Genomic DNA, 24,880 nt, shown 5'->3' with positions numbered 1-24,880 from the left:
AAAAACTCAGTTCTTAATATAGGTAATGTTCAAAATTTCGCGTTTGTAGGCTAAACTTGTTTATTAAAACCACGAATGATATCGAATTGTTTTCACTTTGAGGATTTTGTGTCTTGAGAAAACTGGACATTGTGTGTGTGTGTGATTATGGCAAAGCCTCGAGGGCTATCTGCCTAAGAGGAGGGATGCCTTCGTGGAGGACTTTCTAAGGGAAACTGGCTCGTATACACGTTACACATGGGGAAAACCACGAAAACGCCCATGCAGCCAGCCCGTTCGCGGGATTCGAACCTCGGACCGAACTACCAGTGTTCAGCGACTTTACCGCTCGGCCGCTGGTGGGCTGAGAAAACTGGAAATATTACCACTTGAGTGAAATATTTATTCAAGCCTCGTGCATGATCTAGTAAAATTAATGCACAATTAAATCTTGAATAATTTAATTTTTTTTTATGAAATACACATACAACTCTCCTTGTGGCATTAATTTGTTATGAAACAATGCTACAGCCAATTCTTCTTTATACTGTTTGAATTTTGCCATTTTGAAGAGTTCATTTCAAATCCAAGGCTTTATATAATATGTTTTAAATTTCTAGGGAAATTAATTTTTAAACATAGCAATAGGCGTATCCTAACTTAAAACTGTTTTAGGCGTTAAAATGAAATCTGCATACCAAGATCTGACAGCAATTGTTTTTTTAACTTTTTGAAAATGGTATAGTTTTCAAAGAATTCGACAGTAATCGAAAGTTTTTTTAAGGATTTTTTATTTCTTTATGTTTATCTTTTTTTTTTTTTTTTTCCTGTTCTTTCTTTTTTTTTTTTTTTTTCGTAAACGGTTTAAACTGGTGCTTTAATTTAATATGTAAGTGATTTCTCTAGGTTTAATTTATTAAAAAATGTTTTCTCACATCCATTAAACTGATAACTGTTTACTTATTTGTTCCGAGGTTAATGATTTTAATTCGTTTAATATTCTCCAGATATTTTTGATGTGCTTTAATTAAGCATATTTCTCTGAGAGTTTTCAGTTTCTTAAGCATTTCTCTTTTGTCAATTGGCAGTTTTTTATATTTGGTTTCAGTCAGTTTTTTTTAATAATTATTAAATCTGTCATAATTATCAGACTTCCGTGATTTAAAAAAAAAAAAAAAAAAAACTGTTTCCAAGAGGAGCACAAAGGATTCCAAGATATTGCTGGATTATATGTGACATCGGAAATACACTTTCTAAAGAGAACTAAGCATTTATAAAAGTATCAAAATGAAATATATTATTACTTTTCTATATTATCTGTATTAATAATTGTATATTACTGTTATTATTACATAAAAAGTGCGTATCTTAAATCTAAATGATATGCAAACTATCCTTGTACCTTAAAACATCTTCTTTTGCAAAATTTTGTATGGTAAATGGAATAGTATTTAGCATATGAAAATAAAAATCTTTCTCATATTTTATTTCCTAAATTCTAGAAGCACAGTTTCCTTTGAGTAAACTTTACTTTTAAAGGAATGATTGATATATCATACGTTCACACATATTACAGAAAAGTATTTATTCGTGTATATCTAAAATTGGTAAATCCAGTCACTCTTCTTCTTCCAGTTAACGATAATGTTGTCAAAGCTGTTACAGGCAAAAAGAAAATCTATATGAGAGAAGATAGCTTTAAGAGGTTTTTGGGAAAGATGTTAATATGTTAATATGTATATAATAAATATCAACAGATTGTGCCAAACTAAAAAGAACTACATAAGTAATAATGACGGTTAATGTTATCATTCGGATATAGGCTGGGCGCATATTCCAGAGATCCGTGGTTCGATTCCATGCGAAGGCGTTGCTCATTTTTCAATTTTCCTGCTTCCAAAAACTACCTAATATCTCTAAAGTGGCACCCGAACTAAAAGGGTGGGGGATAGTGATTTTCCACAACCAGGATTTGGCGATTAGGTCCCCTAAAACCAGTCGCCCTTTAAAAGGGGGAGTATATAAGGTATTTCTACCGCCTGCTTAGCGTGCCTTCGTGGTGTAGTGGTCTGCACGCTAGGCGCGCAGCTACCAAAATAATACCAGTAAGAAATGTAAAGAAACCTCGCGCATAAAATATCCATGCTTCAAGATGCACGCGATGTTAATGTTAATGGAACACTGTGAAATTGTTGAGTTTGTTAATAAAAAATTCGTTAAAGTTTTACAAATCATGAAGTAGATAATAAAACAAATTTCAAATTCCAAATTTGGGCTTCCAGATGCTCATATTCCAGTGTAGGGCTACGTTATTCAAAATGTGATGTCTCTAGGTACCTTTTTTTTTTTTTTTTTTTTTTTTTTTTCCACAATCCGAGAAACATTCATGCAAATTCTTAATTATTTAATTTCTTTCTGGGCTTTTTACATCATGGAAATTGCTTTAAGCAATAATATATAGATATACATGTAAACATACGAATATAACGAAAAATAAGTGAATTTCTCAAATTTCTACTAACACATTTTTTATTAAAATACTCATATGAATAACTTTTAAATGGTAACTTGCACACATCATGTTTCGGGTCCAAGTAACACTGAATAATACTATTAATATGCAATAAATAGTACTAACATATGCAATAGCAATACTGTAATATGCAAACTTATAGTCTACGTTTTAAGTATAAACTAGAAAAAATATGAACAATAAATACAGAAATAGTATATAAAACACGTTTCAGTATTATTAGATGACAATTTTAAATATACCAGTACATTATATCATCCGTCAAATAATAAGAATAAAATTTCTAATGAACTGAAAAGTACTTTCTTAAGAAAGGTATTTTGCTTACAGCTTCGTTAAAAATGAAAACAAAATATTTTTTTTTTCCTATCATCTTTAACTTAAATTTAAGGATATTCGCGCGTATATATGGTATGTAAATTGTATAGGAATCGTAAATATTTCGAATTTCAAGAATTTAAGATTTGATACAGCAGAAAATTACATCCATTTTTTTCGTTTCTGTTTTCTAAGCACACACACACACACACGAATATATATATATATATATATATATATATATATATATATATAAATAAAAAATTTTTTATTAAAATTAAAAATAAAGACATACGGATGTTTGCAATCCAATAAAGCTAACGAATTCTTCTGTAAGACGTTTCTTTTAATGCAGATAGAACTAGAAAGAAATTCTATATCGGAGGTACATAACATACGAGTTCAAAACGTCTCTTTTTAGTTATGCTAGTGATATAAATATTTATTAAACAATTATGTTTCACAAAATGGCAACATTCTATTTGAAAACAACAATATCGTTGCATGAAGGCTGTGGTATATGAAAAGCGCGGCCCTATTCATAATATAATTGCTATAAAAAATGACAAAATTTTGTTAAAAATACATATTTCTTAAAAGGTTAATTTTATAGCATAGTAAGCTTTGTTTCGCTGTAACTTGGATGGCAAATACAATACAATGACAGATAGCCTTCTTACCATGGCCTTTACATTTAGTAGCAAACGGTTTTATACAAGTCTTGAAAACAATGCCACTTTCTTTAGGTGTTAAAAAATCGAATTTCTAAGAACGAATATTATTTACAGGGAAGTTACAAAAAATAATTCCGTCTTCGACCATGCGTTACGGCAAGTAATTGCTAGCACCATTTAAAGAAGCTGTCATTCTAAGATACAAAACTTTCATGCAGTTCCTTTGTAGCTTTCTCAAGATGAAACTTAGTAGCTGAAGGATTAAATATAAGGAAGTCAAATTTAACCACTAAATGCGTATAAATGAGTATGATGTTCTAATTATTTAATTATGGCAAAGCACATTAATAATAATGGCACGGTTGATTGAATCTCTGAATTCCGAAAAATGGAATGAACGTGCATTTTTGATTCGTTACAATGTAACAAAAGTCTGCACTGAATTATTTAAAAAAAAAAAAAAAAAAACCAGTGATATCCTGGAACTGATTCAGAGGAAACTTTTTCCCATGGCTTTTAACTTTGAGGTGCAGTGGCTTTTGGTGCCTGCGGCGATCCATTTGCCGCGCCTTTTAATGCACACCAAAAATAATCTTCTCCGCCCAAGGCGAATCGTCCCCTTTGCCTCCCTCTAGCTATGCGACTGCAGATATGTACATTCAAGTACTTTGGCACGGATTATAGGTGCTTAGAATCTATTGATTCATATAACCTGGAGTTTCATATTACATCGAGTAAGTTTTACATTGGAAAAAGTACACTAAAATAATTGAATTAATTAATTTTCATGCGAAAATGAAAAAAAAAAAAAAAAAAAAAAAAAAATCACTTTACTCAATGTTAAACTTAGTTAATGTTAAATTTCTCTAAATATTCACTTATTTTCATTTAAGGCAAAATGAATCTGAAAATATATAATTCCGAATTGTCCATGAATTAAAAGAGAAACATGAATTTTGTCAGCTTTTTCCATATTTTTGATGAGAATTTGTACAATAGGATAGCTGTTGAAATACCCTCAGACATCTAAAACTAATTTTAACTAATTGCAGACATTTTTCAGGTTGTCGAATCAATACTCTACAGGTACCAACCATATAAATAAATGGACGTCTATCAAAAATGTCTAGCAAAATCATATCATTTGCCTTATCACAGAATAGAGAAAATAATTTCAAAATAATGTAGAAACAATCTGATTGTTCATCACACTGATACCGAAATCCACTTCCGACCATAGCTGAGCACTTGCCAGTTTGGCATTCGTTGGAAGATGGATGAAGCCATCGACCACTTCAATGTCTCATTATACAGAAATACCGAAGCAATACTCTTAATATCTGTGAAGTCCTTTTCCAAGATCTAAAATATTACAGATTCTACAATTATTTATGATTTCGGCTACTGAGGCTAATATATATAACACACCAGCAAAATCTAAACTTCGACAAAGATTTTTCAGTTCATTCAATGTTTCAGTTCAGTTTGCCTCAGCCTGCAGAGACATTCGTGGATAAAAGATGTTTCTTTGATTTTTGTAGCTCCGTGTCTTTCTTTTCAGCCATATCTAACTTCCATCGGGTGAACCCATTGAATAAAGATCGAGCTGTGTCGTACTGAATGACATAAAGCATCATAAATCGCATAAAATAATGACATATATAATCAACTAGACACATGGATTCAGGACAAGGTAAGTCTACTAAGTCGTGAATATAATTTGCCATAGATTCCCAAGTAAGAAAGTCTTGAATCAGACTCATGGCAGCAACAACGTTCTTCGCCATATTCACAGAAGATGGATCAGGATTACTCATTCTTACTTTATACTCTTTTTCCAGTAAGTTCTGGCAGGCGCTTACAGTTTGTTCATAGTTCCCATCACATAGATTGTATTTGTCTTCGATGCCCAGTAAATAGCCAATGACCCTCCAGAAATGGATCAAGGCTTTGTAATCCTCATCGCTACATCCATGAAGTCCGACGCGGGATTTGAAGAGGACCATGGGTCCAACAAAGGCCCATTGTGTTACTGCCATGTCCCACTGGGAAACGTATACTATGCCATCATTCCTGGCAGCCATTCTTTTTGCCACTCTTGCATGCATGGATCTGACTGTAGCCAAAGATCGATGTGCTGGATCATTAACATCCCACACGTCGCCTTCATACCACTTTTGAATGTGTCGAATCGTCATTAAGTATCGATGCAGAAGGGCAGTTTTGCTCGAAGATTCTCCAGTGGAAAGTAGGGTCTTTATATTTTTTGAGAAGTAGAAAGAGAGCAGTAGGCCGCACAGGTGGCTAAAATTCACACTGGAAATAAAATAACATCGAATTAGTCAATGGAAATGAGAACACATTTTACATTAATGAAATATTTTTAATATTATTTTACATATGCGGGATATTCACACCTATCGTGCACCTCCTAAGTTTCATAACAATAGTAGTGTGTCAAGGTCCGGAATGAAGCAAAAATAACCGGTGGGGGAGATATTATTTGATTTTTGCTAGACTTTAAACTAGCAGGATTCACGGTCTTACCATTCTGCCAATTTCATAGTGAGTGTACAGTTCAGTCAGTGGGACTGCCACATAGAAAATTCTTATTTTTTTAATTAAAATACTATTCAGTCGAAAATAAAAATGTGAGGACGAGTGAAACATACGTAAATGCACTCAAGCCTATTTTTGTGCGCTCTTTTTTTCTGTGCCCACTTTTCATGCGGTATATAAAAAAAGGCCATCAAATGCATAACACGAATGAAAAGTAATAAAAAATTAATTTAAACAAAAAGCAACAGATGACAACAGCTCTTGATTAAGAGGAATAATTTCTATATGCACATTTTTAAAATTTCGTATAAATAATATTTAATGTATAAGCAAATAAAACATTAAACAATTTTCAATGTGTAAATTAATTTTTACCTTGTTTGGAAAACATATATCTAGCTACATCGTGAAGTTTTGCGTTATTTTCTATGCTGGACTTGGAGGAGCGACCCTTATTTAGCCCATATTTTTTTTTTAAATTGTGTTAATGCAAACAATGTACTTTCTAGCCATTTATGAAATTTCAGAATACCTTTTATTATCCATTTTCTTTTATGTAGTTCCTACCTCTCGCACGAAAACAGGTTTGACTGCATTTCTCATGTAAAGAAAACCCTACTTTGTCGAAAAGTTGTTTTCCCCTTTTTTTAACACACTACGAACCGCAGTAACTGTGACAAAATACTAGCTCTTCAATGAAACCTTCATATTTAAGGTAACACTCAATTTGACGAAATTAGCGATTTTTGATTTGCATTATTACATTGTGGCTTGTTTATTTAAAGCAATTAATTAATAGCCATTAAAGTTTAAAAGAAATTATTTCTCTGATATATTCCCTTGAAAGATTCCTCCTATTCTAAGATGTATAATTTCCATACAAATGTAACTATAAATGAAGTGAGTCTGACAAGGCAGCTTTTTGCTTCCTTGTACAAAGTAAAGAAGTATTGTAATCGGGGAAAAAAAAATTGGTTATCAGATTTCAACGGGAATATCCCTTTTGACTGCTCCCGAATCTATTTGGACTATTTTTTGCTTGACAACTGTACGTACGGACAGAATAAAGAGCCTTTTTTTTTACATTCTGGATTGAAAAACGGATTCGGAATGCATTTTTTGTGTCGTCTGTACGTACGCATAACTCAAAAATGATTAGCATTGAATGTTGAAATTTTGTATATGGGATAACATCTAACTGAGTACCTCCCTTTTTCATTGCAATCGACAGTTCAAAAGAACATATATTTACCCATCCCACTTTACCCGGCTTAAAAATCCTTACTCGGCCTTTATGTTCGCAATCACTAGTCTTAGTTTTCACTTCCAGTTACAGAAGTGTTTTAAATGACGAACATATTCATGTTTTGACAACTTAAGAGTTTAAAAAAAATTATGAAATAATAGCGAAATCTAACCTTTAATGTTGTCTACTGATTCCAATATTGATATTTGGGAAAGTACGTAGGCTATTCAAAAAGTAACTTGCGTTTTAGAATAAAAAAACAAGCAAATGAAAGTAAAATTTTTTTATTACTTTTAAAAGGCATATTATTCAGCTATTTTTCTACATAATCTCCGTATAAATTAAGACACTTATCCTAATGGTACACGAGCTTGTTAATTCTATCGTCATAGAATGTTGCCGCCTGAGCCTTCAACCATGCAATGGACGCCTGTATGCAGTTTCCCGTCATCGTCGAAGCGCTATGTTGCAAGCCAGGCACAAGTGACGAACTTTACCCAAGTCTCGTCTCCTATTACAACACGATCGAGAAGTGATTCACTGTTCGTGATACGCCTCGAGAAATGCCAAAGTTGCTGCCATGCACTGCTTTGTGTGGTCTTCTGACAAGAGTTTTGGTACCCATCTAGCACAAGACTTGTGATAGCCTAAATCTTGGGCCACATCACCAAACAACAAAGTTAGTAAAATTTGAGGAAACTCTATTCAGAGCGCCGAAATGGTGAAGTGGTGGATTTCATGAATCTTTTCATCGATTTTCTCAAAGAGTTCAGGATTAACAATGCTCGGCCGGGCACTTCGCGCTTCCTCGTGAAAATTTGTGCGGCCATTTTTAAACATGATGCACCATTGCTTCACTCCGACTTCAGTCATTACGTCGTTTACCGTACGAATTTTGTACGGTGTAAAATTCCCAATAAATTTCAATTGGTCTCAGTTTTTTACGAACAAAAATATCTAATCAATGATCGCACTTCACAACTGGCGGGATTTTCTATTACCGCACATATTTTAAACATTCACGGTGAACAGAGCAACGGCAATACGTTGCCATGAATGATTACAACCGAATGCGTTAAGGATTCTGGAGACATTCCAACACCGGGGATACTAGCACAATCTCTCGTCGCACAGCAGCGACTCGTATTACACTCGTTATTAAAAAAATAAAATAAATAAAAAGTCAATAAAAAATCTGAAAGGTTTCAGATTTTAAATTACGTCCAAAGGGGCGTTTTTTTAACGTCTTGTGTGTTACCTTTATTTATTAAATATCATGTTCTTTGCACTTAAACCATAAAATTCAGTTCAGTAGCAATGTCATAAAATAATTTTAAAATGAGCATATCTTTAGAATTTTCGATACACAGTCCCCCCCCGTAGAGTGTTGCCATTGCTCGCTTTTAAATCGTTGAGTTTGTTACTAAACAATTCGTTAAAGTTTTGCAAAATATGAAATCCATAATAAAATAAATTCTAAATTTCAAATTTGGTCTTCCACATGCCCATATTCGTAGGAGGATTTCGTCATTCAAAATTCGATGGCTCTATGTATCGTTGTTTTATCACAATACGAGAAATATACATACATTTATGCAGATTTTTCATTATTTAACTTCTTCAAATATAATGCAGGACTCTAACATTCGGTGGCAACAGTTTGAAAAGTAAAACGAATATTTATAATGATTCAACGCAAAATCGCAAAACGAAAACAATAGTCCTTCCGGGACAAAGCCCCTTTGGACTAATTATCCCCTTTGGACTAATTATAAGTTTGACTCCCGAACGACAAAAATTGATCGGGATATATAATTTCAGAATTTGCAATTTTTGAAGTCATTTGCAGCTTGCCTTGAAGAATCGGTTAATTAAGTTAGAATAATTCAAGGAAATAAGTTTAAATGAAGTGCAGCAAAAATGTGTCTAATTCAATAGGCCGTGCAAGGAAGTCATGTAGTGACCATTTCAGATTTTTTCGACCTGTTTCGCGGTTTGCTGGTACCCAGCTTTTTATTTTTTCGTGTTTTAGCCCTGTGGTATTAAACTCAAATTGCATGTGGAACGAATGAATGAACTAGAAACAGCTAAGTAACTTCCCCCTTTTTTTTACGCAAACAAACAAAAAATTACAAAATATTTTAAAACTAAATTAAAAATTTTATTTACTAAATAATTATCAAAACATAGATAAACAATAATAATAATAATGAAGCAAAGAAAATTATTTCAATTTATACTTATTTTCTTTCTGAAATTTAGATGAATTTTCTGCAAGAAATTTCTCTTGGTTACACCTTGTAATTCAACTTTATTGATAACTAAATATCAAAATTTCATACTGATATTTATTTAAAATAATTATAAGGTATTGAAATAACCACTAAACAACTTACTTTTAATATAAACCAAAAATAAACAAATTACGAAAAAGTGGTACAAAATTTGAAAATAAAGACAATCTACTATCTTTCTTTTACTATTAAATTTTTCTTTGATGAATACAAAATAAATAAGTATTCTGTTACGTAAATAATCACAAACTTCTTTATTTTTTACTAAAACTTTCAGCTACAGTACCTCGTGTCGTTTCGATTTTGATAAAATTTGTGAACCTGAAGAAGAATTATTAGAATCTTAATTTTATCACATGTTATAAATGCTCATCAGGCAGTCTAATTCCTTTTTTAGACTTATTAACTTAAAAAAAAATTTAATTAAGGATATTTATCTTTTGACAAGTATGAATAACAGTTAACGAAATGTGCATTATCGAATCCTTAAATAAGATTTATATCACAGTGAGCTCTTTCTAGGGCGTACTCCCGCCCGTTTTTAATGGTTATTAAAAAAATGTAAAATTAGACTCAAAATCAATAAAAACTGAAACTTTTCTTCATATTCTTGCCATAATAATTAATTTCGTGTTAATGCTAATTAATTTACGGGAAACATATACGCGGGGCACGTAAAAAATGCTTCGGTCCCCAAATACGGCTTCGTGACCAGTTTGAGACCACTGTTTTAGTCCTCATTGTTTAATTACACTGATTTATTATTTTTGTGTCCTTGTTGTTTGATTTCACTGTTTTAGTCCAGTTTGAAACCACTGTTTTAGTTGTTTAGTAGTATAAAAGCGCTGCAGCATTACGGCTATCGACTGTTAAGATACGATATTTTGCGGGATACTGAAGATAAAGATGGTGCAGAAGAATACAAGTTTAAAAATGTGAAGTAGATTCTGACGTTAGGATACAGTTTCGGTGATTCAGAAAATTTGTTGTTGCCTAACGTTCACTTGTCTGACGTAGTCAACTCAAGTGCACGAAATTCCTCGCGGCAAGGAGCGCAATTACGCCTGTCGTTGGTAACGGTGTCGTTGAGCACCTTACAGGTGACAGTGCGATTTAGCTCAGTTCCGCCCCCAATTTTTATGGAGAGCAACCCCGGGAGGACGGGTCCGTGAGCCTCCCACCCCTCTCCCCTTCCACCGAACCTCACGAGAGTACTTTCGGCTCGCAGCACTTTTAAAGTGCCGCTATGTCGCACCGACACTATACATTTACAAACATCCATTCTTTCTCCGGGTTTCGAATCCGAGCCCTTCGGTACGGCAGTCAGCGGCGCTAACCACTATACCAGTTGATCGGTTAAAATTTACTGTTGTGACTAATCTCACTTGTGTAGATTCAGAGCATGCCCACGAAATTCATCGCTGTGAGGAGTCAAGACTAATATAGCTATTTCATACATTTTGATCCATTTGACTGAGAAAACTTTCATAAAAAAAGAAAATTATTCTAAACATAAGAAAATTATTCTTTCAAATCAGCATAACAACGCAGTACGCGTGAGGTCAACATTTTTCTGTGTCTTCTGATCCATCCGATGATGTAAGACTGAGTATGCCCCCTTCCCCCCCCCCCCCGAAAAAAAAGAGAAAGGAAGAGAGAGAGAAATTAGAAAACAGGCTGGGGGAAACCAGAAAAACTTCAGATTTTAACGATTGCCCAAAAGGGTCCTTTTAATGTTTAATATGGTTAATATATCAGTGGAGATTATCGATGGAGATGACCCAGGAGGAATAGCGAAACGTTTTATATGATATTACATGAATCTGCATCTAGGCTAACATGAGAATTTTCTGCATATTTAAAAGTGAAAAAAACACATAATATAATTCTATAAAAATACTGAATTGTTTAACTAGATATATCATGAATTAAATGAATTTTTATTTAAATCAATCAGATTAAAAAGTAAAGAAATAACATTCTTAAGAACTGCATCTATTGCTTTTAAAACTTGCTATATTTTTAAACTACGGTATTTAAAAATTATGCTGTAGTTTGTTGATTAACAGCAGGCAAATTAAATATGAAATACTAATATCTTACATTTTTTCGAATGGTAATGGACTCGAATGAAAAATGAAAAACGCAAAATCGTGTTAAGGGGGGGGGAAGAAAAGAAAAGAAAAGATTTCTGGGCTGCTTGCCAAAATTATACGCACATTATGCTAGATATTCTAAAAGTACTTCGTTTGGAAGATTGTTTTTGAATCTAATGAATGATCAAGAGTTTTTTTCGTAAATCTGAAATAGTTAATATGATTGCTAGGTTAATGCGTTTAAGAAAAATCCAAATATAAAAGTAACAAAATTTTCGAACTTGGAAAATAAAATTGTATTTTCATTGTCAATATGTATAAGTACAAAAAAAGCATTATTAAAAGAAAATATTTTCTTTTCTATTTCTGACTTTTTCCCCTTTGTTATTGTTATTAATTCGAAAACACACTTTAACGTTGATGGAGAATAAAATATTTTTCAGCGCTTAGAATAATTCCGTTATTCTTTCACATTTCTACGAAAGTGGAAAACGACAGAAAGGACATAAAACAGAAACGACATAAAACAACAGAAAGAAACTATATCTGATATCTTAGAATGTTTAAACCAGCTGCTGAAATCACCTGCCTTCGCTGTTTGAGTAGAAGCAGGTGAATAAGAGAATCCGTTAAAAGGGATTAAAATAATATATAACAAGGGGTAAAGTTAAACGTGTAAGGAAGGTTTCCAAGCGAATAGCCACGACATTTGCCCATTCTCCGTAGTGAAGGGCTTGGTTAATCATGCGACATGTAATTACCATCATAATCTGCTGGTTGCCGCGTATATTAATGATCTTAAATTTGTAAAAAATCCGACGGCTTGGCTTATAGCCAATAATGGAGTTATCCTGCAAGGAAGCATTGCGGCGAAAATGCTTCGACAAAAATAACTTTTTGGATTGCTTCCAGGTAAAAGTTCGTATAGATTTTTGGGTTTTACATTTGATGTTTACGTTCGAGTAGAATATCGCGCTGAAAGTTATGGAAGAGATTAAAAAAATAATAAATAAACTAATAAACGACTACGAAAAAGATAAGGGGAAGAAAATATTAAAATAAGGCGCAAATTAAAAGATTTCAGATTATAATTTAATATATCCAAGAAGAAATCATAAATTTTTTTAAATAAAAACTGAAATGGTATAGTGAAAAAATGTGAAATATAAAATTATCAAAGCTATAAAAACTGAAATATAATCTTAAATTTCAGATTCCGGATCTAGAAATAGTTTTAAACTAAACAATGACTACCAACCCAATAGTCTAAGAATGAATCCCCGATATTCAAACTATAGAACATCCAATCGTGCATTGTAAAGCAATAATTCAAAATAATACTCCTAAACTGTAGGAGGAGAGAAATTTGTGCTATGATTTATTCCATTATGAATTCCTTTGGAGACTTTTGCACATGCTTAAAAATGACTTAATTAGTTAAGATGTAGGAGTGCAGTTGCCTAACTAGATTGTTCGCATATGACTCTTGCAACAAACATTTACTACATTAAAAACAAAATGCCAACAATTTGTCTTAAAAAAATAAATGTCCGGATGTATAAATAAGAGTCAGGAAAGAGGCTTCTTGCAGCTCACATTAAATGTGACCAGAACTTTGTCACCTAATTCTACCCAGGGCCGGATTTACGTATAAGCTACACAAGCTATAGCTTAGGGCCCTCACTTTCTTGCCCCCCCAATTTAAATATAGTATAAATAGTATTAAAATATATTATAACAGACTTACAAAGGGCCCCATACCTCAAATAGCTTAGGGCCCTATCAAGTCTAAATCTGGCTCTGATTCTACTTCAGTGGTAGTTGTATATTGTGTATACAATATTTGTATAATTTTTACGATTAATTTTGTATTACTTATAATTTTACTGTTTGCAACTCGTACTACCTTCTAGTGTAACTGTACTCGGAATCCGGTTCTTTTTATCCCATGCACATTCACTTTAGTAGTCATGAATTTTTCTGCACCCAATCCAGTCTGTTTCCCGAATTGATTCTGCTTTTACAGATAGTTGATAGTACAGATAGTTGATAGTTGACGGGGGACGTGTGCACCATCCCTTTACCGTAATGGTTAATTGGCATATGCAACACGTCCACCTCTATCTTGAGCCAGATGGACCATACAGGCGCCTCGCACCATACACCGAAACCCAGCGACCAGGCCATCCAGGTGGCAGTCCAAAAGACCAAAGAAGCCCCCAGAAGCATGTTCACACCAACCGCCCGGGCCTAGTATTTATTGAGTCAAAGTTCAACAAATACATGGCCAGACAAGGGCTCAAAAAAAAAAAAAAAAAAAAAATAGATAAATAAAGGGTACATTTGAAGTTTTGACAAAGCATAAGATTACAAAGGTGCAAGTGCCAGTTTTGAATAAATACTAGAATCACATAGACATAATTAGAACATACAGATAACACATACAGATAGCGATAACAATAGAAAACCAAAGGAGTAAACACCATTACAAAACTACTACTGCTACATACTACAATACTACAAAACTACTACTAGAATACTTACAAACAGTACTACAAACTGATACAATGCTAAATATTACAAAACTGCTACTGCTGCTACATACTAGGCTGATAATAATGCTGATAGTATGATATCGATGATGTAATGATCTTAATACTGATGGTAAGTTCAATACAATAGTTAGTGTACAAAGCAAGGATACAATACATAAATACATTATGCAACTATATAAATACCAATGCAAGGTAAAGAGGATACATTATACAACTATATATACACGCATACACACATATATACATACATACACATATACAGATATATACTAATACAAGGTAAAACGATACTAATGATTCTGTACGAGATGCAAGACAAGATAGATAATTCAATATAAGATCAATAAGCCATATTGTTCAATACAATAGTTAATGCAAAGTTAATAAAACACTATTTATATTACTATACCAACTGTATATTTCCTATATTAGTGCAATTTTATACGACGCATATCTATACGATGCTCACAATTTAATATATATTACACAGTACTGTATTGCAGGGAACTTATAATTCAATTTTATACAAGATGATACATATCTATACTATGCTCACAATTTAATGTATACATTATATAATACATTATACAGTACAATATGATTTACAACTAATACGTAAGATAATGGATGCTATATCATTCAATTACAAAAGTTAATGCAAAATTAATGATACATTATTTATATTACGATACCAACTACACATTTCCTGTATTGCAGGGGACTTATAGTGCAATTTTATTATGTATACGATGCTCACAACATTGCAATTTCATATAAGATGATACACATCCATACATAGCTCACAATTTAATATATATATTATACAATACGGTTATACGATATAATATAATGTACTGCAAATACGTAAGATATGTGATACAATAGGTAAATTAACATGCTTACAGGGTTAGCATACAAGACACAACAATAGGTACAATACAATACTAAGAGTAAATAAATAGAGTATGTGACAGTATATAGACAAATACAATATAGGCTTTTACAGATAGTCAGATTCTTCTCACTTTCCTTCGACCTCTTGGTCACTTTCCTTTTTTCTTCCCCTTGCCTTCGATTTCTCCACTCGAGAGTAGCCACGTCTGGAATTTTTATATCGTCTTGTGTCTAAGCGATTAATTCACGAAACCGGAAGCTTTTATTGCACAAATGCAACATTGCATTTGTGCAACAGCTCAGCCGTCTAATGTCTAAGGTAAATTAACAAACTAAATACTAAAATGTCTTAAATTTAGGCAGAGCTTTTACTAGCAAAACACAGACGCTATTGATCGAAAATTAATTTATTTATATCAGTTTCTATCCAGCTTTTGAGTTAAAAAAAAACTACTGAAAATTATTGTTGTTGTGATTTTTCTCATTTGTCTGATAGTAGCATCAGAAGAAGTTGGAAAATACTAAAAATGCTTACTTCAATTATTCTTTGTTTTGAAGCTGTGGATGGCAATGATTTATAAAGCAGTTTAAAATGGAATCCTGAGGCTTTTACTTTCGAAAATAGGTTAGATGTTATTTTTATATATTTAAATTTTAAATTTTAAGATTCCAATAATATAATCAATAGAATGCTATAAGCCTTATTATTATGAGGATCGAATTTTATTATTTGCCCTGTGAGAACTGTTTTGATGTTAATTTTAAGATATTATGAGATCAATAATCTTTAATTATTATTTCCAGCATTGGCAGTGATATCAGCATCACGATGAATATGCTTCAGAAAGACGAAGAGAAAAAAATGGTAAAGAGAGAAGAAGAAAAAAAAAAAAAAAGATATATGTGGCGTGGACGCACTCAGTTGATCAATATTACAATTAATGTTTTCGAAAATGATAGTCTGAGAGCGATCACTGAACAGTAAAAGAAATTAATTCTCGCCATGACTCGACGAGTTAACATCAATATTAACACATCTTAATAATTATTTGAGACGTTGGTATATGGAAACAAGTGTTGAACGTTGGGTAGAACACAGATACACTGGTTGATCATTTTAATTTAAAGCATTGTTCGATTTATTAGAGAAGTGGGGGATTACTAGTTAACAAATAAATAGCTCAATAACATTGCTATTGAAAATCAGATAATTTGTCACGAAAGTTGCAGAAGGTTACTTGATTAGGGAAAAGCACCCAAGAGCTACCTGAGCAAAGGAAAAGATGCTTTCGTGGATGACGTTTTAAGGAAAACTGATTCGTATTCGCGTTTCATACGGGGAAAACCATCCATGTTACAAGTCCGCTCACTTTGGTTAGAACCTGGCACAACGACCAGGATTCAGCGGCTTTAATCGCTTTGCCACTGGTGGGACAATCGTTTCAGAGGAGATAGAAAGAAATTATGCAAATTACTATATCAGCTGTAAGTAAACTAATCGCATCCTGTACATGATACTCTTTAATTTGTACATTTCTCTTTTCATAATTTTCAAGCTGCTCTCGGAATACAGAAATTCATCTTAATTCAAGGACATTTCAAATAAGTAAATATGATAGGGATAAAAAAAAACGTGTAATTGCAAAATATAGGTATACCTATATATAAAATACCAAATATTCGAATAATTGAGCAAAATTTCCAATATTTGAGAAAATATTTAAGTTAAATTTTATTTATGTCAATGACAAATACAGACGATATTGTATAAATTATTGCATATTTTAAAATTTGTGTTGGAAAAGTATATGTTAAATATGTCATCATTATAAAATTACGAAAATTAAAACGTATTATAACAATTTATAGCGAAAGAAATTCCATTAATTACGGAAGAATTTATACATGAAAGAAATAATAACAAACGAAAAAATGTAAAATGTAATTTGAGGAAAATTGATACTTTTATGCTACATAAAAATAAATAAAATCCATAAAATAAAACATATTTCCTTCTAATAATTTAAAATTTTCCTTTCAAAAATGAAAAAGCTTAAAATTTTATTCAATTATATATTAATCATGTTTTTATTCGCATTATTTAGCAGAGTAATTAATACGAGTATTAATTGTATTAATTAACGCGAGTATTAATAGTATTAATTACTCTGCTAATAATCTTATTAATCATTAAAAAATATTAAGATACTTCAGTAACTCATGCTGGAATTTGCTGAAACAGGTTTGCCAAATTATTTTAAAACCATCATCACAACATTCAATCAATGAGTGCAATACGATTTTCTTTGCAAGCTGACTTTTGTTATAATTAAAATGAAAGCCACCTTCTATATCATATTACCGTTCTAATAATTGATAGTATAATTTGCGCCTAAATTTAATTCTAATTTTAATAAAGAAATATTATTTTCAGAGCTACCTGATCAGGAACTGGTCAGGGCTTAGGCCTGATGTTGCAGATTTTAGGCGCCCAAATATCATCCTCTAATTGTTTACAATCCAGTTTTACTCTACAAAAACAAACAAACAAAAAGCTCTCGAAAGAATCCAAATGGCTTTCTTTATTTGGGGGATAAGTCCAAAATCTATAAAAAAGAGTCTGAAAGCTTTCAGATGTTACATTACTCACAAAGGGGCGTCTTTTTAACGTTTTGCGAGTTCCCTTTATTTATTAACTAATATGTTCTTCGCACTTAAACTATAAAATTGAGTTCAACAGCAATATCGCAAAATAATTTTAAAATGAACATATCTTTAGAGTTTCCGATACACAGTGTAGCGCGTTGGAGATAAAAATGTTTTTTTTTTTTTCCCCGTAGAGTGTTGCCGTTTCTCGCTTTGAAACTGAGTTTCTTAATCAAAAATACTTTAATGTCTGACAAAATATGAAATAAATAATAAAAAAAATTCCAAATTAGGGCTTCAGATGCCCATATTCACTGGAGGATTACGTTATTCAAAATTGGATGGCTCTAGGTACTGCTGTTTTATCACAATGCGAGAAACATACATACATTTATGCAGATTCTTCATTATTTAATTTCTTTAAATATAACACAGGACGATAATATTTGGTGGCAACAATTTGAAAAACGAACCGACATTTATAGTGAATCAATGCAAAATGCCAAAACGAAATTAATAGTTCTTCCTTTCTGGGCAAATTTCCCCTTCTAAAAAAAAAAAGGCGCTGCTTATCATGAAAAAACGCTTCGCTTAAGGCTTCAAATAACATGAGGAATTTTCTTCCACTTTTTTCGCGTGCTTTTGTGGTGTAACTGGAAGCACACTCGACGCGCATTGTTCAGGAGGTCCGGTGCGAATTCCGGCGAGAGATTTGCATATTTTTCACCTTCCTGCATTGATATAACATAACGACTTTATGAAATCAACTGATCTTTGCTGCTAATGCTTGTCTAGACTTAGTGAATTACTTAAACCAGTTTGTTAATAACATGCAAGCTTGTCCAAGTATTTAGAAAGGTAGAAGTTAAACATCGCTTTAAATTATTCGTTATAATACTAACTTGAGTACTAACTAAACGCGTAATAAATCTGCGCTTAATTAGAAAAGTATTCTTGTAAACTTGGATATTCGAAAAGGTGGTTGTTTAAAATATGATAACTAAGATTACAAATCTGATCTTTTCAGTGCCACATGAATTAATAATTACGAATATGAAGTGGCGTAACGTAAGTAAACTTGCAGTACTTGGTTTCGAAACTACAGGAAGATTATTTACGTTACTCCAATTCCAGTTGCTAACTATTAGTTTGCCGCCCAGACGATATAGTGGTTAGTAAGAGTCTTCTACGGTACCGAAGGGCTCGGTTCGGATCCCGGAGAAGGCATGGATGTTTGTAAATGTATAATGTCTTTGCGGCATGGGGGCAATCTAAATATATTGTAAGCCGAAAAGTCCTCTCGTGTGGTTTGGTGGTAGAGAAGAAGGATGGGCGACCCTTGGACCCCACTTCCCCCGGGTTGCTTTCCCTCAAAATTTTATTGGAAGTATAAGTCCAATCTCCATTAGGCTCTGGCTGAAATACATGGACAAGACAAGAACAACTATTACATTTTAGCATTGGAATATATGGCATTTTCTTTTGCAATATTTTTATCCTTTGAATGTTTAGAGACAATTTTTAAAATAACGATTCGCATACAAAAGCTGCGTATCTTCGAAACCAAATTGAAAGGGAAAACGCACTGAAAAAGCAGTATAAAAGGAATAACCATCGAATTTTAACTGAATAATTTTATTTTGCTCTGTCCTGGAGAAGATCTTAAGATACTGCTATATCCTCAAGAACCTGTTTTTGATTTAAAAATTGCTGTCCTTCAAAATAAAAACATTAGTCAAGTGTGTCGCAGAGACAACGTTAAGGAAAGTAGTTTAAGGTTAGTCGTCTGGTAATCAAGTTTCATAGCTAGTAAACCTCGGTCAGAATGTAAATGGTAATTTTTTATTGGTTATTGCGCATGATTCTGCTATGTCTGCAAGCTTATCTCAATGTCTTGCAGACCTTACTAGACTGCAGAGCGAGTTATTGCTTTACTCTGAAGCAAATGACCGAGTGGTAAGAAGATTAAAATAAATCCTTTTGTTTAACTCTTAAATGAACAGAAGGTATTACTTACGCTACAAACGAATTTTTGCTACTTGCTGGTATTTAGCACAATGTAAGATGAAGTTAATTTCAATGCAGATCATGTAGTCTGATGGGACTACACACAAAATAGACTAATTAAGCCGGTTCTCAAGAAATTTAAACGCGCATATTTTAAAAGTCGTACGCTAAAGATGGAATAACTTTGGCGATAGTACGTAAATGCAAAGCGAGGCTGCCTGAAGCTCTAAGTCTAAAACATTCAAACCCTGGGCTTAAGAATGCAACAACTAATTTGCATTCTGGTGAAGAATACGGAAAAAAGAAGTTATAGTAAAGTCTCAGATTATAATAACTGGTTAGTTAACACAAAATCATATACTAGATTTATTTATTTAATTCTTGATTTTTTGTTTTACTCTCTTCGTGATTTTTTATGATATTATCCTCATAAATTCAACCTAAAGGTTGCAAAATAATGTATGCCCAAAAATATGTGGAAGGTCGAGACGCAGCTCATTGCAGCCATTTACTTATGAAAATAAACGCAATTTTAGTCATTTAATTTTTTTTTTTTTTTTTTTTTTTTTTTTTTTTTTTTTTTACGTTTATACATAGATCTATCTTTTACTATATTTTATTAGTCCAAATGGGCTTTGTCTTTGAGGGACTATTGTCTTCGTTTTGCGATTTTGCATCGAATCACTCTGAATGTCCGTTTCACTTTTCTAACTGTTGCCACTAAATATTATCGCCCTGTATTATATTTGCAGAAATTAAATAATGAAGAATGTGCATAAATGTATGTATGCTTCTCGCATTGTGATAAAACAACGGTACTTAGAGCCATCCAATTTTGAATGATGTAATCCTACTGCAAATATGGGCATCTGGAAGCCCCAAATTTGAAATTTGGAATTCGTTTTATGATCGATTTCATATTTTGTAAAACTTTAACGAATTTTTGATTAACAAACTCAAGGATTTCAAAGCGAGCAATGGCAACTTGTAGAGAAAAAACATTTTTATCTCCAGCGCGCCAGTCTCTGTATCGGAAATTTTAACGATATGCTCACTTTAAAACTATTTTGCGATATTGCCGTTGACTGAGTTTTATGGTTTAAGTGCGAAGAAAGTGATATTTAATAAATAAAGGTAGCACACAAAATGTTCGAAAACGCCCCTTTTGACGTAATTAAGAATCTGAAACCTTTCAGATTTTTCTCTTATTATTATTCTATTATTATTATTATTATTTTGCCATTTACATACAGATATCTGCTGCTTTAATTAATATAATTATGACATAAATTGCGTACCCCCCCAAAAAAAAAAGACCGCTAGAGATATTTTATAATTTTTCAGAAGATCCGTGCATGCATGCATCTAGCTCATTCAAATCACTAAATCACTATAGGAAGGAGAGGATCTCATATCGCGAGAAAATAATTCTAGCTCTTTCATTGTGGTTATTGACTTTAAGACTTCTGCAACAGCAGAAAAGTAACATTTCTCACGTAGCACAGGCTGATCAGATTTCTTGTGTATGCTACCATATTTAAGATAATACAAATTTTGAATTGAATATTAAGAAGCTTAATATCCCGGATTGTAAATATAAGAGTATGTTACATTTTCGTATGTATAACTACATACAATATATAACTAAATGATGAAAATGTGATACTTAAACTCTTCGGAAACAGTAAAATCTGTTGCTGGTGGATATTTTACATTTTCCTTTGTCAAAAAGAGTCATAAGAGTCTGTAATTGATTTTGTATTTGATTCTTATCAACCCTCGTTGCTAGAAATATTCTTTTAGCTGCTACTGAAGAATGAAGGAAGCATAATAAAAGCTTGACTAATATTGTAAAGTTAGATTAATTAACATATCCTGCAAGTGGCAAGTTGTAGAGACATTAAGACTTTTCAGGAGGCCGAAAAATTGAAAAATTAGCAACCGCTTTCATCAGGAATCGAATCACGGACCTCTGTAATACCGGCCCAGCGTGTAGAACCACTACACCACGAAGGCACGCTAGGAAAGTGGGAGAAATGCCTTATATACTTCCTTTTTTAAAGGGCGACTGGAGTTTTTAGGGGACCCAGTCGCCAAACCTTGGGTGTGGAGAATCCTCATCCAACACCCTTTTAGTTCGGGCGCCACTGTAGAGACATTAGGTTATTTTTTGGAAGCCCGAGAGTTGAAAAATTAGCAAACGCCTTCGCCGTGAATCGAACCACGGACCTCTGGAATACCGGCCCAGCGTGCAGAACCACTACTGTTATGTAGAGAAATTATCTGATAGCGTTATAAAAAAAATTAGGTGAATGATTTTATGATTTATGGAAATTTAAATTTTATTTTGATTCTGAATTATTTAATTTAAGGCTTTAATTTTGGGGAAAAACAGATGCTTCTGGAAATATTATTTAGTTTAAAAGAGTATTATTTATTTTCCTCTATTTGTAAATCTTGTACAAACTTTTATTCATTGTGAAAGAAGCAGGGAAAGGGAGGCAATTTTCGCTAAGTCATGATTTCGCGCGCTCTAGAATGTTCGAGAAAGAATTTTCATTGTTAGTTGACCTTAAGAGAGGAAAGTACGTGACGGAAAGGTCAAAGGTTGCTACTTGTCTTTCAATGTAAGTCATTCAGGTTTTTGGCGATTGAGGGTCCGGTTGTTGGCTAAGTGAAGAAGGGCGCGCATGCGCGATCACCCTTTTTTCCGCATTCTGGAGTTGAAAACGAAGATTTTGCCATAATTAAGGGGGCGATAAGTGAAGCCATAGTAGGAGCCCGTTTTGGGAAGGAGACGAAGGAAATTCGAGTTGGATACACACTTACTTTTGGCTGACTCTCGGACTGACTCGCTGATTTTTTGGGCTTGCTGGACAAAATGTAAGTGACTCCGAGAGGTGTTTTCCGGCGGGGAGCGGCAAATATGCTCCCCGGCCGCGTTTTGGTTAAGAGGCGAGACTCTCTTACACACTTACTCTGGACTCGCTTAGGCACTCACTGCTTGGATTCGCTGACTTTCGGGCTTGACGGACTTGTTGACGGAGACTGAGAAAAAAACTTGTGGGTGTTGCGAAGGAGAAAGGAAAAGATTTAGTCGGCATCGAGCAGTGCTTCCGGCGGGGAGCGGCAATTATGCTCCCCGACCGCGGGTTTTCTCAAAAATGCGAAGAAAAAAAAACTGTTGAGCGAATAACAAAAAAATTAACAGAGACTTGGGTCTCTATCTGTATCGGCAAAAGTCAGGACGATGTCCTCTGAACTCCGACTTGAAAACAGAAGGAATTATGTCACCTTAGACAACTGGAAGCCTGCGTTAGCCGTTCTCTAAAATGCCTAGCCTAATTGTCTACGTTTTCCTTGGTGGAGCTGAGAGTCTAGGCAGACAGCCGTGCGGTGTAAGCTGTTCTCTTGCTTCCAGTGGGAACAATTTTCTTCTATGGAAACCAGTAGCCGACGTAAGATTTGACGGTATAGCTGATGTAATTTATTGTCGTGCCGTTCGAGTCTCTGTCTTGCGGATTTGCCAAGTGACGTAAGGATAGAGCTAAGATATGAGCTCTCCTCCACTTCAAGATGTCTACACCAGATAAGTGTATATTTTTTTTTGTGTTTATACGATCCTCTCACGAAACTTCTGTTCTTCATAACACTACACCACGAAGGCACGCTAGGAAAATGGGAGAAATATCTTCTAAAGTGACGGCTGCTATTCTTAAAACTGAGTTTTTAAACTTTCACAATATTCAAAAGATTAAAAAAAAAAAAAAAAAAAGAAAAGAAAAGAAAAGAAAAGAAAGAAAAAACCTGAAAACTTTCAGATTATATATTACGTCTAAATTGGCGTTTTTTTAACGTTTTGTTTGTTACCTTTATTGATTAAATATCATGTTCTTCGCACTTAAACCATAAAATTCAATTCAACAGCAATATCGCAAAATATTTAAAAGAGCTTATCTTTAGAGTTTCCGATACACAGTCGCGCGTGCTGGAGATAAAAATTCTCCCCCCCCCGTACAGTGTTGCCATTGCTCGCTTTAAAATCGTTGAGTTTCTTAATGAAAAACTCACAAATGCTTTACAAAATATGAATAATAACACGTAATAAAACAAATTCCAAATTTGGGCTTCCAGATGCCCATATTCGGGTGGAGATGTACTTTATTCAAAATTTAATGGCTCTAGGTAACGTTGTTTTATCACAATGCCAGAAACATACATACATTTATGCAGATTTTTCCTTTTTTAATATCTTTAAATATGACACAGCGATAATATTTGATGAAAACAATTTAAAAAGTGATTCGTTGTTTATAGTGAATCAACGCAAAATGTCAAAACGAAATTAATAGCCCTTCTGGGCAAATTGGCCCTTTGGGTTAAAAATTAATAGATTAATGATCTTCTTTGTATAGCACGATTTCCACATAATAAATTTATAAAATTGTTTTGGAATCGTCTGCATGTTTGTGCCAAAAAGCTTCCAACGACCTGCGATTAATTATTCTGTATCACAAGTAGCGGATTCAAAGGACCTAGTAATTAATTGATTATTACTTAATTACGGCAAAATACGTCAATGCATGAGTAACTAACGAAGGCAGAAATTTCTGCAACTAACCTCTATCACATTCTGCTGTAGTAAATAAATATTATGCAAATAAAATTAAGAAGATTTCGAAACACATGAATTTCCCAGAATGGTTATGTGTCCCATCGGAGAGAATCGTGTTTATGCTGCACGCGGAGGAGAAAAAATGCCAAAAAATATAAATAATCAACTCGTTTCGTCGAAAATCGCATCCGGAATTCATCTAGTTGCATTTATTTCTCTTAATCATTATGCAACTCCTAATCGTAATAGACTAATGAAAATAAATAGTACGATTAAATAGTTTATGCAAGTTAACTATTATTAAAAACAATTTGTACGAAACACTAACGTGTTATCTTTACTTTTTTAGAATCAAAATTTGAATATAATGATGTTGTAAGCATTTCTTTATTTTTACCTTAGCCAGTTATTTTATGTTTAGTGTCTTTACAGTTATTCTGTCTTTCCGTTTTCCTGCCAGAATA

General features: G+C 33.1%; 1 protein-coding gene across 1 annotated transcript in view; it reads right to left on the bottom strand.

Annotated features, from left to right (window-relative positions):
- Positions 1 to 809: 809 nt before the first annotated feature.
- LOC118186783 (uncharacterized) overlaps positions 810 to 24,880 on the bottom strand; it is a 31,126-nt gene continuing 7,055 nt past the window's right edge. The window contains exon 2 of the mRNA XM_035356927.2: positions 810 to 5,820. Coding sequence (XP_035212818.1) covers positions 4,995 to 5,820 — 826 coding nt within the window. The 3' untranslated portion in view covers positions 810 to 4,994. The remainder of the gene's footprint in view (positions 5,821 to 24,880) is intronic.

Source organism: Stegodyphus dumicola, chromosome 12 (assembly GCF_044657685.1).
Source record: "Stegodyphus dumicola isolate Sdum_Otavi_A_Nest chromosome 12, ASM4465768v1".
Taxonomy (NCBI): Eukaryota; Metazoa; Arthropoda; class Arachnida; order Araneae; family Eresidae; genus Stegodyphus; species Stegodyphus dumicola.
This window is presented reverse-complemented; position numbering and strand designations above follow the sequence as displayed.